The 13,354-nt window shown below is 47.7% G+C and overlaps 1 protein-coding gene across 1 annotated transcript in view; it reads left to right on the top strand.

The window, feature by feature from the left end:
* The first annotated feature begins 2,991 nt into the window (after positions 1-2,991).
* LCP2 (lymphocyte cytosolic protein 2) overlaps positions 2,992-13,354 on the top strand; it is a 35,567-nt gene continuing 25,204 nt past the window's right edge. Inside the window, exons 1-3 of the mRNA XM_049775657.1 lie at positions 2,992-3,069; positions 5,869-5,931; positions 8,636-8,682. Of these exons, the coding sequence (XP_049631614.1) occupies positions 2,992-3,069; positions 5,869-5,931; positions 8,636-8,682 (188 nt within the window). The remainder of the gene's footprint in view (positions 3,070-5,868; positions 5,932-8,635; positions 8,683-13,354) is intronic.

Below are 13,354 nucleotides of genomic sequence, written 5' to 3'. Positions count from 1 at the left end.
AGTGGCTTGGGCTACCCTTCTGGGTATTTCATTGGAGATCCCATTTGGGGTCCTGAGGTCTGGAGAAAGTCTCTGAAGTAGGAACCTCTAGTCAGGATGGTCCGACACAGGCAGAAGGAAGCAGCCTCTCTGGCAGCCTCAGAGGTATGTGTTGAGCAAAGGTGAGGCAGGGTGTCCATGGGAGGCCAGTCTCCCTCTCATATCCCCCTCTCCTCTCTTCTCCTGCCTTGCCCCATCCTCAGTACCTCTCAATAAGCACACCCTCCCTTCCCATTTCAACCTCTCCTGAGGCCCACAGTCTCCCTGTACCTCTAAGTGATCCCCATACCTTGCACACTATGTGTCCCTCCCACAGAAACCTGTGAAGATGGTGTTCTGTTGCCTATCCCCCATTCTTCCGGTAACCTTACCTGCAAGAAAGACCTGCCCATTTCTGGGCGGGGTCTTTGAGGGGTTACAAAAGGTTTGGCCAGAAGGCCAGGAGGGGACTTTGAGAAGAAGATTTGGAGGTGGAGTTTGGAGGAGATTGAGCAAGAAAGATGGATGGAGAGGAGATGGCTGAGGGACAAGGTACTATGCAGGGCTGAAGAGGGATCCAGCATAAATGGTTATGATAGGCCACACGTGTTGGCCAGGGCCTGAATAAAGATGATATACCCTGAAGTCTGTCTATGAGTTTTCTACCCGCCACTATCCTGAAGTTGCAGCCCCAACAGCTGGAGAAGGTGCATACACGTGGACCTGGTCGGAGGAGAAAGGCCTCTCATCCCTCCATCACCATCCAGCACCATCCAGGCCCATCCAAAGGGTTGTTGTTCTACAGTGCTCCTTGCCTTATTTGATTCTTCCCTGCCAAAGAGAGAAGAGGGGAGCTTCAGGAGGAGAAGGGTCAGGATACAGCTCCCACATGTGTTCCTTGTCTCGACACCCACAAAAGACAGACAACACTGTCCCACCAGTGTCTGAGATTGCCCACCTGTCTCACCTGCTGCATCTGCAGGATAGGCTAGTCTCCATCTCTGCCCCTTACTCCCACTTTCTACTCTGCTTCGTGCTTTCAAGAGTATTGGAAGCCATCCCTGGCCATTTTAGTGGCACTAGGCCATTTCCCTTGGCATTAGCTACCCTCAGTGGCTGCTGCCATGACTGCCCATTTCAGGTAGGGAAACTGAGGTGAGTCCTACTGGTCCTCCTAGCCTCAGTGCTTCTCTTGGTAGGTAATGGGCTTGCCTAGAGCTCCAGCAGCCACTGGGTAGGGAAATGTGAAATGCACCGGTGAGTTCTGAGAAGTGTCTGAGTTGAGGAAGAACTCAAGAACCTATTCATTCACAGATGCTGCCCAGGGTGGGGACTGTGTTGCCAGAGTCAGAGCTTCAACCCCCCCTCCATTCAATCTCTCTCACATTGGCCACCTCATATGCAGGTCCTGAGGGTGACATCGAAGAAATATGGAAACAAAACTGGAGGAGCCCCAACTGCACATGACCATGACACAACAGTTCAGAGACTGGGAGGGAGGCAGAGTGTAAAGGACAGTGAGCAAGTCATTAGTCTGGTGTGCTGACTCTTAACCCAGGAGGTCAGACCAAATGCTTACCCACAAGGACTTCTTTCAAGTCCTCCAGATTTCTCACTGCCATGTCTATCTTCCAGGTAAGCACTGTGGACTGTCTATGTCAGTCACATTCACTGGAAAACATTTCCAAAGAGGTCCACTTTTTAGCTGTATACTAATTCCAATTTATTCTTCTTACTGATCATTTGCTCTTAAAGACAGCCTTGCATGTTTCTCTATAGATAGTGTGTCTTCTATTTGCTCCTGGGGTACACCTCAACACAAAGCTGCATAATTGAGCCTGCCTCCATATGCAGGCCCAGAATATGCTCGATCATCCAGTTAATTCTAGCTCATCTTTCCTAAAGATTCTATTGGTCTCTCTGATCTTCCCTGCTGCCATGGATTTTCACCTTTGGCCTCACTCTTGATGCTTAGGAGCAGAGATATACCTTCTAGTGTGCATGCATGGAATGCGGGACTTGTGTTTGGATGCCGCATGAGTGTGTTTGCATTTAGGCCCAGACTTGCCCTCTGCCAACTGAGATCTCACACTACAAAATTGCAGGGCACCTGAACAGGAGATTCCTATAGCTTGCTCAGGGCTGTGCCTGTCTGGCTCTGCTGAAGACTCACCATGATCAGAATGTGGGGTGAACGTGACAGAGAATATCTACGGTATATATGGAGTATACGATAGAATCAACTGCAGTGGCATCTGTTTTTACTTTTCCTCTGTTGGTCTGTCTTTTTAAGGACCTCTAAGTTCTATGTGTATTTGAGGGAATTTCTCTTCTTACCTATTTTAGAGACATGGAAATGGAGAGTCTATTTCAAATGCTCCCCTTCCCTTCAGTCAGGACACCAAACCGGGGCTGCCTGCTGCCTGGACCTGTCAGAGAAACCTTCAGAAGACAAACAGAAGGACAGAAGGACTCACAGTGGAGTCCCTTCCTTCCCCTTCACAGGGTCCAACTGCTCTATTTTAGGTCAACCGTCGAGTGAGACTTGCATCTGCAGCGGTGCAAGTAAACAGAGCTGTGGTAGAAACGTGTGCAGCTAGTTTCATGGAGTACGCCAGACTCACCAGAAGTTTGGGTCTTTCTTCTTGGTCCTCGCCCTGGCTGGGGTGCTGGTGAATTACCAACTGCCTGGTGCTGGGCCTCTCCAGGCCCCAAAGCTTAGCTTCCTTGTTTACTTATTTAGGGCCCAGCAGAGGAAGTGGTAAAGGAAACTCGCTGAGTCGTTTTCTGAGAAGAGACCATATTTGTTCGCAGAGGAAGCTGCTGCTTTCTGGGATCTGGGGAGCACAGTGAAGACACCAGGGGGTCCCTGGAGTGGACAGAGCCTAGAGCCCCCCGGGTTCTGGCTGGTGGCCTCCCTGTCCATGGGCACAGCACCCAGACTCAGCGTGCGGTGAGTCCCATCGAGGCAAAATGGCACTGAAGAGGGTGCCTTTCCGCTCAGAGGTCCTAACCTGGGACCCGGACAGCCTGGCGGACTATTTCAAGAAGGTGAGTCTGGCTCTTTGATGGGGGCAGGACTGTCGAGCCCTGAGGGGGTTGAAGGTGGGCGAATAGAGCATGTAGCCCAGCAGCTCACTGAGGACCCAGAATGTGGGGCCCCTCTCAGGGGGAAGCCCTTGGAAAAAATGTGCGGTTACTGTGTGCTTGGGCTAGGGTGTGGCACTTTAGGCCCTGCTGCCCCTTCTCTTAGGGACCCCTGGACAGGCAACTCCAGTCATGTAGTCATGGTCTATGTGACTAGGTCGAAATGAACTACAATTCTTTCACAGTAATATTTGAGGCACATAGGACAATGAATGAGGGGCATTCCCACCACCAGTGTTGTCCTCCCTCCACCCCTGTTCCCAGCATGCATCCCACATCTCCCTCTGCAAAGGTGTTTTTAAGTGAAACTAGACAAGACGCAGTGAGGCGGCAGCAGGCTCAGTCGGAAGAGAAGAGCTGAGAAGGAGCAGGAGAAATGGAGCTTGAGCCTTGTCTCGAGGGGTGGGGGTGAGGGAGGAGGAAGATACATGCCACTTTATCTTTGGATGACTTCCCCTTCGCATGCAACACAGGGTCAGGGAACATAGCTGAGGGATGAAATGGGGAGACCAAAAGGAAAACAGAGAGCCCAGACACACAACAAATCTAGGACACGAGACAAGACAGGACACAGGACGAGAGTAGGGAGTCTGAAGGCATCTAAGGGGTACCAAGGAAGAGCCTAGCAAGCTATGACAGGGCAGAGCCCCTGTTGGGTAGACCTTAGCTGCTGAACTTCCTGCCATGAAAGGGTGAAAGGGCAGGAGTGGCAGTGACCATGACAGGCCCATCTGGGTTTCAATGTCCCCTGCTGACTGGGTGACAGTCTCCTAGAGCCTGAGTCTTCTCACCAGTAAAGTGGATCTAATAGGAAGAGGGGTTGGGGAGGTGGGAGAAAGGAAATAATGGTGGGGAGGCATCCAGCAGGCTTCAGTGAGCAGGTGCCATCCTGTTCTGCTCCCTGTGCCCAGAACAGAGGCTGCCACAGCTCAGCCTTTGTGTCCTGTCAGTTCAGCTTGAGGAAAGAGGTCAGGTTTCCTGTCCCAGTCACCCTCTTCATGCCATAGAACATGTCCAGCTCTGCCACAGCAGGGCTCTGGCTCAGAACCAGGGGGTCTAACCCCAGTGGACCCCAACTCTCAGTGACTTTACCTCAGCTTTTTGCCTTCCTGTTCCAATACACACCAAGTAACTGCTTTAGACCAGTGATCCCCCAAGCTGGATGCTCATGTGCACCATCAAAAATATAGGCTTGGGCCCGGAGAGATAGCACAGCGGCGTTTGCCTTGCAAGCAGCCGATCTAGGACCAAAGGTGGTTGGTTCGAATCCCCGTGTCCCATATGGTCTCCCTTGCCTGCCAGGAGCTATTTCTGAGCAGACAGCCAGGAGTAACTCCTGAGCACCGCCGGGTGTGGCCCAAAAAACCAAAAAAATATATATATATATTTTTATATATATATATCACGTGATATATATATCACGCTTTAGGAGTTGGGGATGGAGCTCAGCAGTAAGCATTTGTCATCAGTAAACATTTGTCAAATGTGAGATCCTGGGTTTAATTCTACCAGCACCAGAAGTTTCAGATATTTAGTCATTAAACACAAATAATACTAGGTCAGAACCAAAACTTCTAGGTAGGCTCAGACTTCAGGGCCTGCAGTCACAAAAAATCAGAGGTAAAGAAGCAAATAATAACGATGAGTATGATTAATGGAAAGATGGAAGGCACGGGAGAATTTCATGGCCTCCTCAGACTTACTCATCACAGGGAAAGTCCAGGAAAGCTTGGGCTCCATAGAATGTTAAATATAACATGTTTTCTATCATTAGCCCTAAATTGGTAAATTGGTATTTTCCAAGCTTTCTACATTCATTTTATTTTATCCAGTCAAGAGGGTTCAACAATGGTGTTTGCTTTTTATTGTAAATAAAGTGGGGTATGGAATGCATGAAAAAATATCCATGATCAACATGAAAGGTGCATTTATTAAAATTTCAGTTGAATTTGCCTCCCCGCTTTTTACTGTTAAGTCACATTGTCATTAGAGAGGAGCCCATCCTGGCAGAGGTACTGAATGGAATGTTCCAAGACTACTCGTGACCTCTGACACTACTTAGGAAACATCACCTCTGCCTCTCCATGTAATATGTGAGGGTTTATTCAACATTCAAAACAGTGCCGTCAGACAGGAAGTGATCAATCATCAGTAGCAATTTCTACTATGGTTACTAAAACAGTAGTCTGAAAAGCAAATGGAATTCTCAGTAAAGGAATAATTTAGTGAAAATAATGTATAAAATAAAAGTGCAATGATTTAAGTGTCCTGTTATCATTTGAAGGTCATGTAAAAAGAAAAGACAAGATTAAATAAAAAGTGTCATCTCAGTTACCTTCTGAATAAGCTTAGAAGGAGGCACCTGACAATGTTCAGCCTGGTGACTCTGTTCTCTTTGGACGATGCCCAACAGAGGTGGTCCCTTAACTTCCCTATAGAGTGCTATTCAACTCTGGAGCCATGAAAGTACTGTTTGATCAACACCAATCCCTTAGATCGAGGAAGATCTTCCTTTCAGAGCATCCCAAGGGACCAGTGAAAGCAGGGCTGAGGCAAGCATGGGGCCTCTTTGTCAGAAAGAGGTGAGGGGATGACAGGCTAGCCACAAGTACCACAAATCGCTAAGCTTCTGGGGCAGGCAAGGGAGGGGAACCAATGATCTAAGCCAGTGCCCACTGAACGCATCTTCCTTTCCTTTTGCAGCTGAACTACAGGGACTGTGAAAAGGCAGTGAGGAAGTTCCACATCGATGGGCCACGGTTTTTGGTAAGTGCTGGCTAGTCAAACACACAGAGGAAAAAGTGTCTGTGCACTTCTCCCAATGGCAGCAGAGCCAGTTGGTTTGCCATAGTTGTAGTTGGGCTATCACTGCTTGTCTTTAGGATCTGCACATGACTGCAGGCCTGCTCAGAGTTTTGGGAAGTTCTCACCATCATCATCACTCTCATCTGTCTCAGCATCCTCCCAGATAATTCACCAGTACCAAGTCCAAGTGTTAGCAGAATCCAGAATAGTAAAGTGCATGTCTGTACATATACACTGTTGAAAATCTATTTGTATCCATTTCTGAGAAGCCCAAAAGAGGGAAAGATGATATAAGGCAGGAGAAGAGCCTCTTTTATTTCTAATTCTGTGGAACATATCCATAGGGTGGGGAAAAGGGTGGAGCCTTCTATTATTTCAACAATGTCCCTCTTGTCTCTACCAAATCCACACATTGGCTTTGTGCCAACAATGATCACACACACACACACACACACACACACACATTTGAGGTCACTTTCTCTGCAAACAGATATATTCAAACAGATATAAGTTTAAGTCTCTGAAGAAGCTACAGAGACTACAGAGAACTGGGCTAATCAATGGATGGTATCAATGTTGGAGACAGGCTGATGTGGCATCAGGAAGGTGGTCAGGGCTCTGTCCCTCTAATGATACCTCTGACTAACCTAACCTCCACTTTCCAATCACATATCTCATCTTTTTTTTTAAGAAAAACTTTAAAGGTCTGGGGAAGTGAACACTCAAATGTAGCTGAACAGGTAAACCAGGTTTCTAGTGAGGCCCACTGAGGAAAGTGGGTCAGGACACTTCAGGTCTGGAAGGGGCATGGGAGTTCAGCAGCTACCGGTGCACCCATCCCTGATACTACTGGCTGCCTGATGCATCTTGAGATGGGAAACTAAATACCCACCCCCCTCCAGCCATCTGATCCTCTCTGATATGTTCTTCAGTCTCAGGCTAAGTAAGTCCCAACCTACCCTCCTGTTGGCCCATGATTATCTTCCACTGTCCCACTGAAAGCATTCACCTATCATCTATTCACTTACTTGAGAAGCACTTAGTCAAACTCCTTTCACACACAGAGGACAATGCATTCTTGCCTTGCAAATGCCTGTTTTGATAACAGAAAATCTATTTTTAGGAAGCCTCCAGCCAACTCATTTGCAGACAAGATGAGTGTAGAGGCAAGATGTGCTTATTTCTAAGTTATACTCCTAGTAATTGGCTAGAAGCATCCCACTGCATTTTGTCTATTATGGCTCAAGTGATTATTTCCACATTATTCCCTCATAATAAGCTTTGAGTAGGAGAACTCCTAGAGTCCTGTTGCTGTCCTTGCAAATTCCATTGCACCCAAATCTGTCTTTTAGAAACTTGGTCTGGCCAATTAGGGACATCTTAGAAGGGCTTAGGTCACTATGGTCAAGCATGCCTCTATCTCCATCCCCTGTATCTGCCCTGCTCCTTGGGTCAGAAAGAGTGATTGTCCCTTCCAGCTGAGGCTTCTCACTTCCCTGGAAATTCTAGGTCAGTGAAGACAAGGTGTTTTCTTGGCAGAATCCCGCTCTATGCTTTGTCCTGGCTGCCAGTCTCTCAGACACTGCTGCTATTTTGCTCATCAAATGGAAAATGGTGCTAGGGGAGGAGAGAGAGGAGGTGCCTGCCTAGCCACAGGGGTACTGAAGAATATTCTCGAGCAAAATCCATCCCTCTCTGGTGCTTTGAGTATAGCTTGTGCTCTTATGGGTATCCAGTTTCTCTATAATTGCTCCTTTAAATCTAAGAGCACTGTGAGGATAGAAGTGGAAGCCTGAGTCTCTTCCCTCCCTCATGCCATCCTTCTGAGTTCAACACAGAGAAGACCCTTGGGTCTGTTTTACTGCTGGTTTAGTTTATCTGATGAGAAAAGCAAAGCCCTGGCTAGAGGTGGATGAAGGCAGGAGATGTGGGGCCTGTGTCCATCACAAAGACATAGAAAACTTTGCCCAAAGTGGCTGAGTTGGACAGAATATTTTCCTTCTCAAGATGAAAAACATCTTGAGGTGGGCAGCCACTCAGGGGTTACTTAGGGGCCCAGAGACTGTTTGGCCTGTGGCCTCAGGCTGTTCCATCTTGAGATATAACATCTGCTCTGCAAGCAAGAGGAACCACTGAGTGAGTCAAGATGAAAAGCAACAAAGGTGCATGGGGTCATCCCACCACCACTACCACCACCTCTCAGTCACTTTTCCAGGAGCTATGGTCACATCTCATCTATCACAAGTTATGCCCATGGTTTGGCTCATCCATCTGTAAAGGATTCTGAGGGCATATGTAAGTTTTTTATTTGTTTGTTTTGAGACCAGTCAAGGGCTCAGGTACTACTTCTGTCAAGAGTTTCTCAGGTACCAGGTGGAAGGTTCAGAAACAGGTGGAGGAGCTTTCTTACACAGAAAAACTCTTCCAAAATCTTACTGATTTACTGAATTCTTATCTTCTTCTCAGTTCCTGTTCATAAAATCCAGCTCTAGGAAGTCCCTTTGACAAAGTATGTCTTACAATTCCAGCTCCTCATACTTTTATGTAACATGCTCTTATGCTATCCACTTCTGAATGTGTGCCATACTACTGTTTATCACAGTCCTTGTGGTATCATACATTTCCCTACTCATCTGGGTTGTGACCTACAGTGTTTTTATTTCAGAACCTGACAGAAAATGATATCCAGAAGTTCCCTAAGCTCCGGGTGCCGTGAGTATTTTCCCTGAATCCTGGGATGGCTTAGGGAACAGAGGCCAGAACTAGCAATGGTCTAGGGGAGCTGAGTCCATACGCATGCTCTCTGAGTTTGAAACATGAAAGCAGAAAGGAAAAAAAAAACAAACGTAAGAGGGGAGGGGGCAGGATAACAACCCAATGTATTGGGAGAAGGAACTAATTGTGGCCCTGCTAGCAGCTGGCAGCTCTTGCCAAAGTGAAGATAATTCTGGACCCACTTGTGTTTCCTCCCTGCCAGATGTGATGGTTTGGCTCTGGGATCAAAGGGCAGAGGTTCTGTCCAGGATCACCCTCAATTCGGCCATCGCTAAGTTTTCTGCCCTCAGTTTCCAGCTCAGTCACATGAGAGAGCAGGAGTTTGAAGGCTAGCAATGAGAAGTACTGTGCATCTCAATACTAGCTACTGGAGAAGACTACCTGAGTGGGAAGATTGAGAAAAATCCAGGGAATATGGGCATAAACTGCTACAGCTGTCATATATGGGCCTGGGATGACACAAGGTATTGAAAGGGGCAGAGGAAGCACATATGTCTGAGATGTTCCCCCTCAAGTACAGGTCATACTACACACACATCTCGAATGCTTCCAAAGCCAGGATATGAGTGAGAACAATACGAAAGATGGGTCAGGGTGAAAATGACAACTCAGTTCTGTGGAATATATCTTCACAATAAAACTAACAGTAGAGAAACATTTCTTCATTATAAGAAAAATCATAGCACAGCTATGATGATAAATGATGACCAGCACAGAATCTCCGAGCATAGATCATAGAAGGTGGAGGCGGCCATGGGCACAAAATTGCAGAGTCCATTTATACAGAAGTTGCTACTCAGCTCCACTGATATGAAGCAGGATAGTCAGTTTTTAATTATCAAAAGTAGTTCAAGATATGGTAGGTCCCAATTTTTAAATGTTGGATCAAGTTATTGTGACAGCCAAAGCAAATGTACTGTGAGGCTCAATGGTTTGTAAAGATATCCACTCTGGGTCCCAGAGAAGAGAGGACCACACAGAAAAATGGCAGAGGAGCCCTCTTTAGCAGTGCAGATCAGGGTGTGCATGCAATCACCCATGGAGCTGGCAACAGTGCGACATGCACAGAGAAGATGAGAAAGACTCCAGATTTGGCACTGCAGAACTCACAGGATGGCCTTGTCTCAGTAGTGGGACCATCAGCTTCAGGCTATCCAAACCTTCCAATGAGTCTTTCAATTATTTCTTTTTTTGTTTGTTTGTTTTGTTTTGGTTTTTCAGCCACACCCGGTGATGCTCAGGGGTTACTCTTGGCTATGTGCTCAAAAAATCGCTCCTGGCTTGGGGAACCATATGGGACGCTGGGGATTGGAACCGCAGTTTGTCCTAGGCTAGTGTGTGCACAAGACAGACGCCTTATGGTCTGTGCCACCACTCTGGCCCCCTTTCAATTATTTCTGTTGGGTCTCTCAAGCAGTGCTTAGGGCAAGTGTGTCATTTCTAGTGATGCCACTCAGGCAAACAGTTCTGCTGCTCAGGCTGAAGGACTGGGTGCTAGATGGTGATGCAAACTGACATTGTACTTTTGGACCACTAAGTTATTTCCTCACATTTTACCTAGCTAATGCCAAGAACAAGACTTTAAAAAATACCTGTTTTTATGTAACTTAACTGCATCCCCCAAAACCTTCAAAGATTTTTTTTTTATAGGAATACAAAGCTTCAGGGATCTGTGCACACAAGCTCCCTCACCCAGTCCCAGGGAGTGTGGGCCTATAAGCACCACCTCTGACCAGAAGCCTGGACTTCAGTCGCAGCTCTCATTACAATGGCATGTAACATTGATAAGGATCGCCCTAGTGTACTTTGCTGGCAAATTGAGAAGTCTACCAAATATGGTGAAATAGGAGCACAGGAAATTCCTACTTTAGTGCAATAATAGGGTTGAGGGGATCACATGGGGCCTTCCTCGGACCCCTACTCTCTGAGGAATACAAAAAAAAAAAAGTCCGGGGCCCGGAGAGATAGCACAGTGGCGTTTGCCTTGCAAGCAGCCGATCCAGGACCAAAGGTGGTTGGTTCGAATCCCGGTGTCCCATATGGTCCCCCGTGCCTGCCAGGAGCTGTTTCTGAGCAGACAGCCAGGAGTAACCCCTGAGCACCGCTGGGTGTGACCCAAAAACCAAAAAAAAAAAAAAAAAGTCCACCGCCCAACAAAGAAAACTTTGCAAAATCAAGCATCTAATCAGGGATTATGAGATCAACAAATATTAGAGCAATAGGGAAAAACTAATGAATGCACCCAGACTTGAGTATAAGTGGCATACACATTAGATTAATAGATTGGGATATTTAATAACAACCTGTACATTCAAAAAGTTAAATTGAGGCACAGGGACTATAAAGAGCCCAACTGTGGCTTCTAACGATGGAAAATACCCAAGACAAGTATATTGCTCTGAATTAACTAGATTGGATATTGTAAAGAAAATATTATTACATGAAGACATTACTGCATGACAGAGGGAACATATGGAGCCTTCCAGCTTGTATACCACTCTGTGATATACTCTACTAAGGCATAAGATGAATGTCTAAGACCCTTCCCAAGTCCCAGACCCTATATCCTATCCTTCCCATCATAGAACAAATATTACCAGGGCTAGTTCTTGGGCCTGGAGACAGATGAGAAGTAGAAGGAGGATGTGTAGGCCTGGGAAGGATGTCAGAGGGCACTGAGGTGGAGAGGCAAGCAGAGAGCAGGGAGAGGTGTTGTGGCAAAATAGTGAGGTGGCAGCTAGGCCTCAAGAGCTTGGGGTCATATAAGCCTGTTACCAAGAGCCCTCATGTGGGACAAGAACCCAGGAGTGCCTAATAAGGGGGCAGTTTATGGAGGCATCCTTCTGTTGTGCTTATAGTGGAAGCCTCAGGCAACAGGCCACAGTAGAAACCATGCTACCCCCAACCCCCACATACCTGTATGACTGGGGTGCAGTGCTTTCGGCCCCTCCCCCCACCAGCCATTCCAGTTTGACATGTCACCATAACCTGGCTGGTGAAACATCGGGGCCCTTACCAAGAGTCCTAGATATTCAGAGAGTTCTTGATTCATAACAAACTGAACTAGGAGGCACAGCACTCCATCCAGAGTCACAGTGTCTTCTGCTCTGCTCAGAAACCCCCTCACCTCCTCCCTTAGTATCTCCTCATATTCTCTCCTGAGTGTCCCCTCTCTGAGCTCTCTGCTTGCCTCCCCACCTCAGTGCCCTCTGACATCCTTCCCAGGCCTATACATCCTCCTTCTACTTCTCATCTGCCTCCAGGCCCAAGAACTAGCCCTGGTAATATTTGTTCTATGATGGAAAGGATAGGATATAGGGTCTGGGACTAGAGAAGGGTCTTAGACATTCATCTTATGCCTTAGTGGCCCCCTCTATCTCTCCTCTTCTCCCTTGCCTCTTCTGCCCCTTTCTTCTCTTCCTCCTTCTCCTCCTACATTTCCTTTCAAAAGTGATTTCAAAGATAACAGGACCACCAAGACTGGTTTTACACACTTTCTCCAGGCCCCTCTTAGTGGCCAGTGGGTTGGGTGGATGGTGGCCTGATCAGGTGCACCTGGACAATTCTGATGGTCAGGTCAGCAGGGACCCCTTAACCATATCCAACACCCTTTTTTATTGATAAGGAGGAAGGGATCCAGGAGGCCCTGAAATCATCAGCGGGCAGAGCCCTTGGCTGGATTTACTCATGTGTCCTTCACATAACCATTGATGCCCAGCACCCAACTGGCTGCCACCCAGGGCAAGCCAGCGCTGGCCCTGCTGCAATGTCGACTTCCTGTCAGCAACTAGCTCTCCTCCCAGGGCACAGCAGAAAACTCTGAGGACCAGCTGCCCTGCCTCTACCACCTGTCTCCCTGGTGCTGAAGCTGGAGTTTGTGGGGAGGAGAAGGAATGAGTCACTTCCGGCCATTCACTGTCACTTGGTCTTGCAGGGTTGGGTGTTTGGGTTTACAGGTCTAAAACAGACCTTTTAAGGCCTGCACACCAAGGTAGCAGTCACCTCCCAGCCCTATCCACCTGCACTGCCCCTGTAAAGGTGTTGCCTGGGGCCCACAAAAGCAGAGAAGCCTGGGAGCCCAAGTTGTATTGCACACCAACGGCCAGGCGTACTCTGCTCTCTCAGCTCTCTGCTACTCCCTTGTCGGGTTTGTGGTTTGGCATTTCCTTCCTCAGCCAGCCAGAGCAGCAGCAGCCTCCAGCCTGGCTGCTGCAGATTCGATAAGAGGAGACACGGCATGGGGCGGGAAGGTCTTTTTGGGATTCAAGCAGTGAGCCATGACACGCTCAGGGGGACAGCTCAGCCACCTTCTAAGATGGCTTCTCTGCCTGAGATCAGCTCATTTTCATCTACAACACCCCCAAACCCCACACAGACGCCCCCACCAGCATCCTCAACCCTGGTCAGTGGCTATAAGCATGTGCATGACTCCTACCTAGAATTTCACTTCCTAAAATGTGCCTTGTCTGTGGTCTGCTTTCCACCTGCATGTCTGCTCCTCGAGAGCAGATTTCTTTTTCTGCTGTATTCACTCAGCAGAGCAGCTGGCATTCCCAGGCCTGCACACAGACTGTTGGGTGAAATGGGGCAGGTTTCTAAACAGGAGATC

This window comes from Suncus etruscus, chromosome 6 (assembly GCF_024139225.1).
Source record: "Suncus etruscus isolate mSunEtr1 chromosome 6, mSunEtr1.pri.cur, whole genome shotgun sequence".
Classification (NCBI taxonomy): Eukaryota; Metazoa; Chordata; class Mammalia; order Eulipotyphla; family Soricidae; genus Suncus; species Suncus etruscus.
The sequence above is the reverse complement of the archived record's forward strand: the minus strand, read 5'-3'. Positions and strand labels throughout refer to the sequence as shown.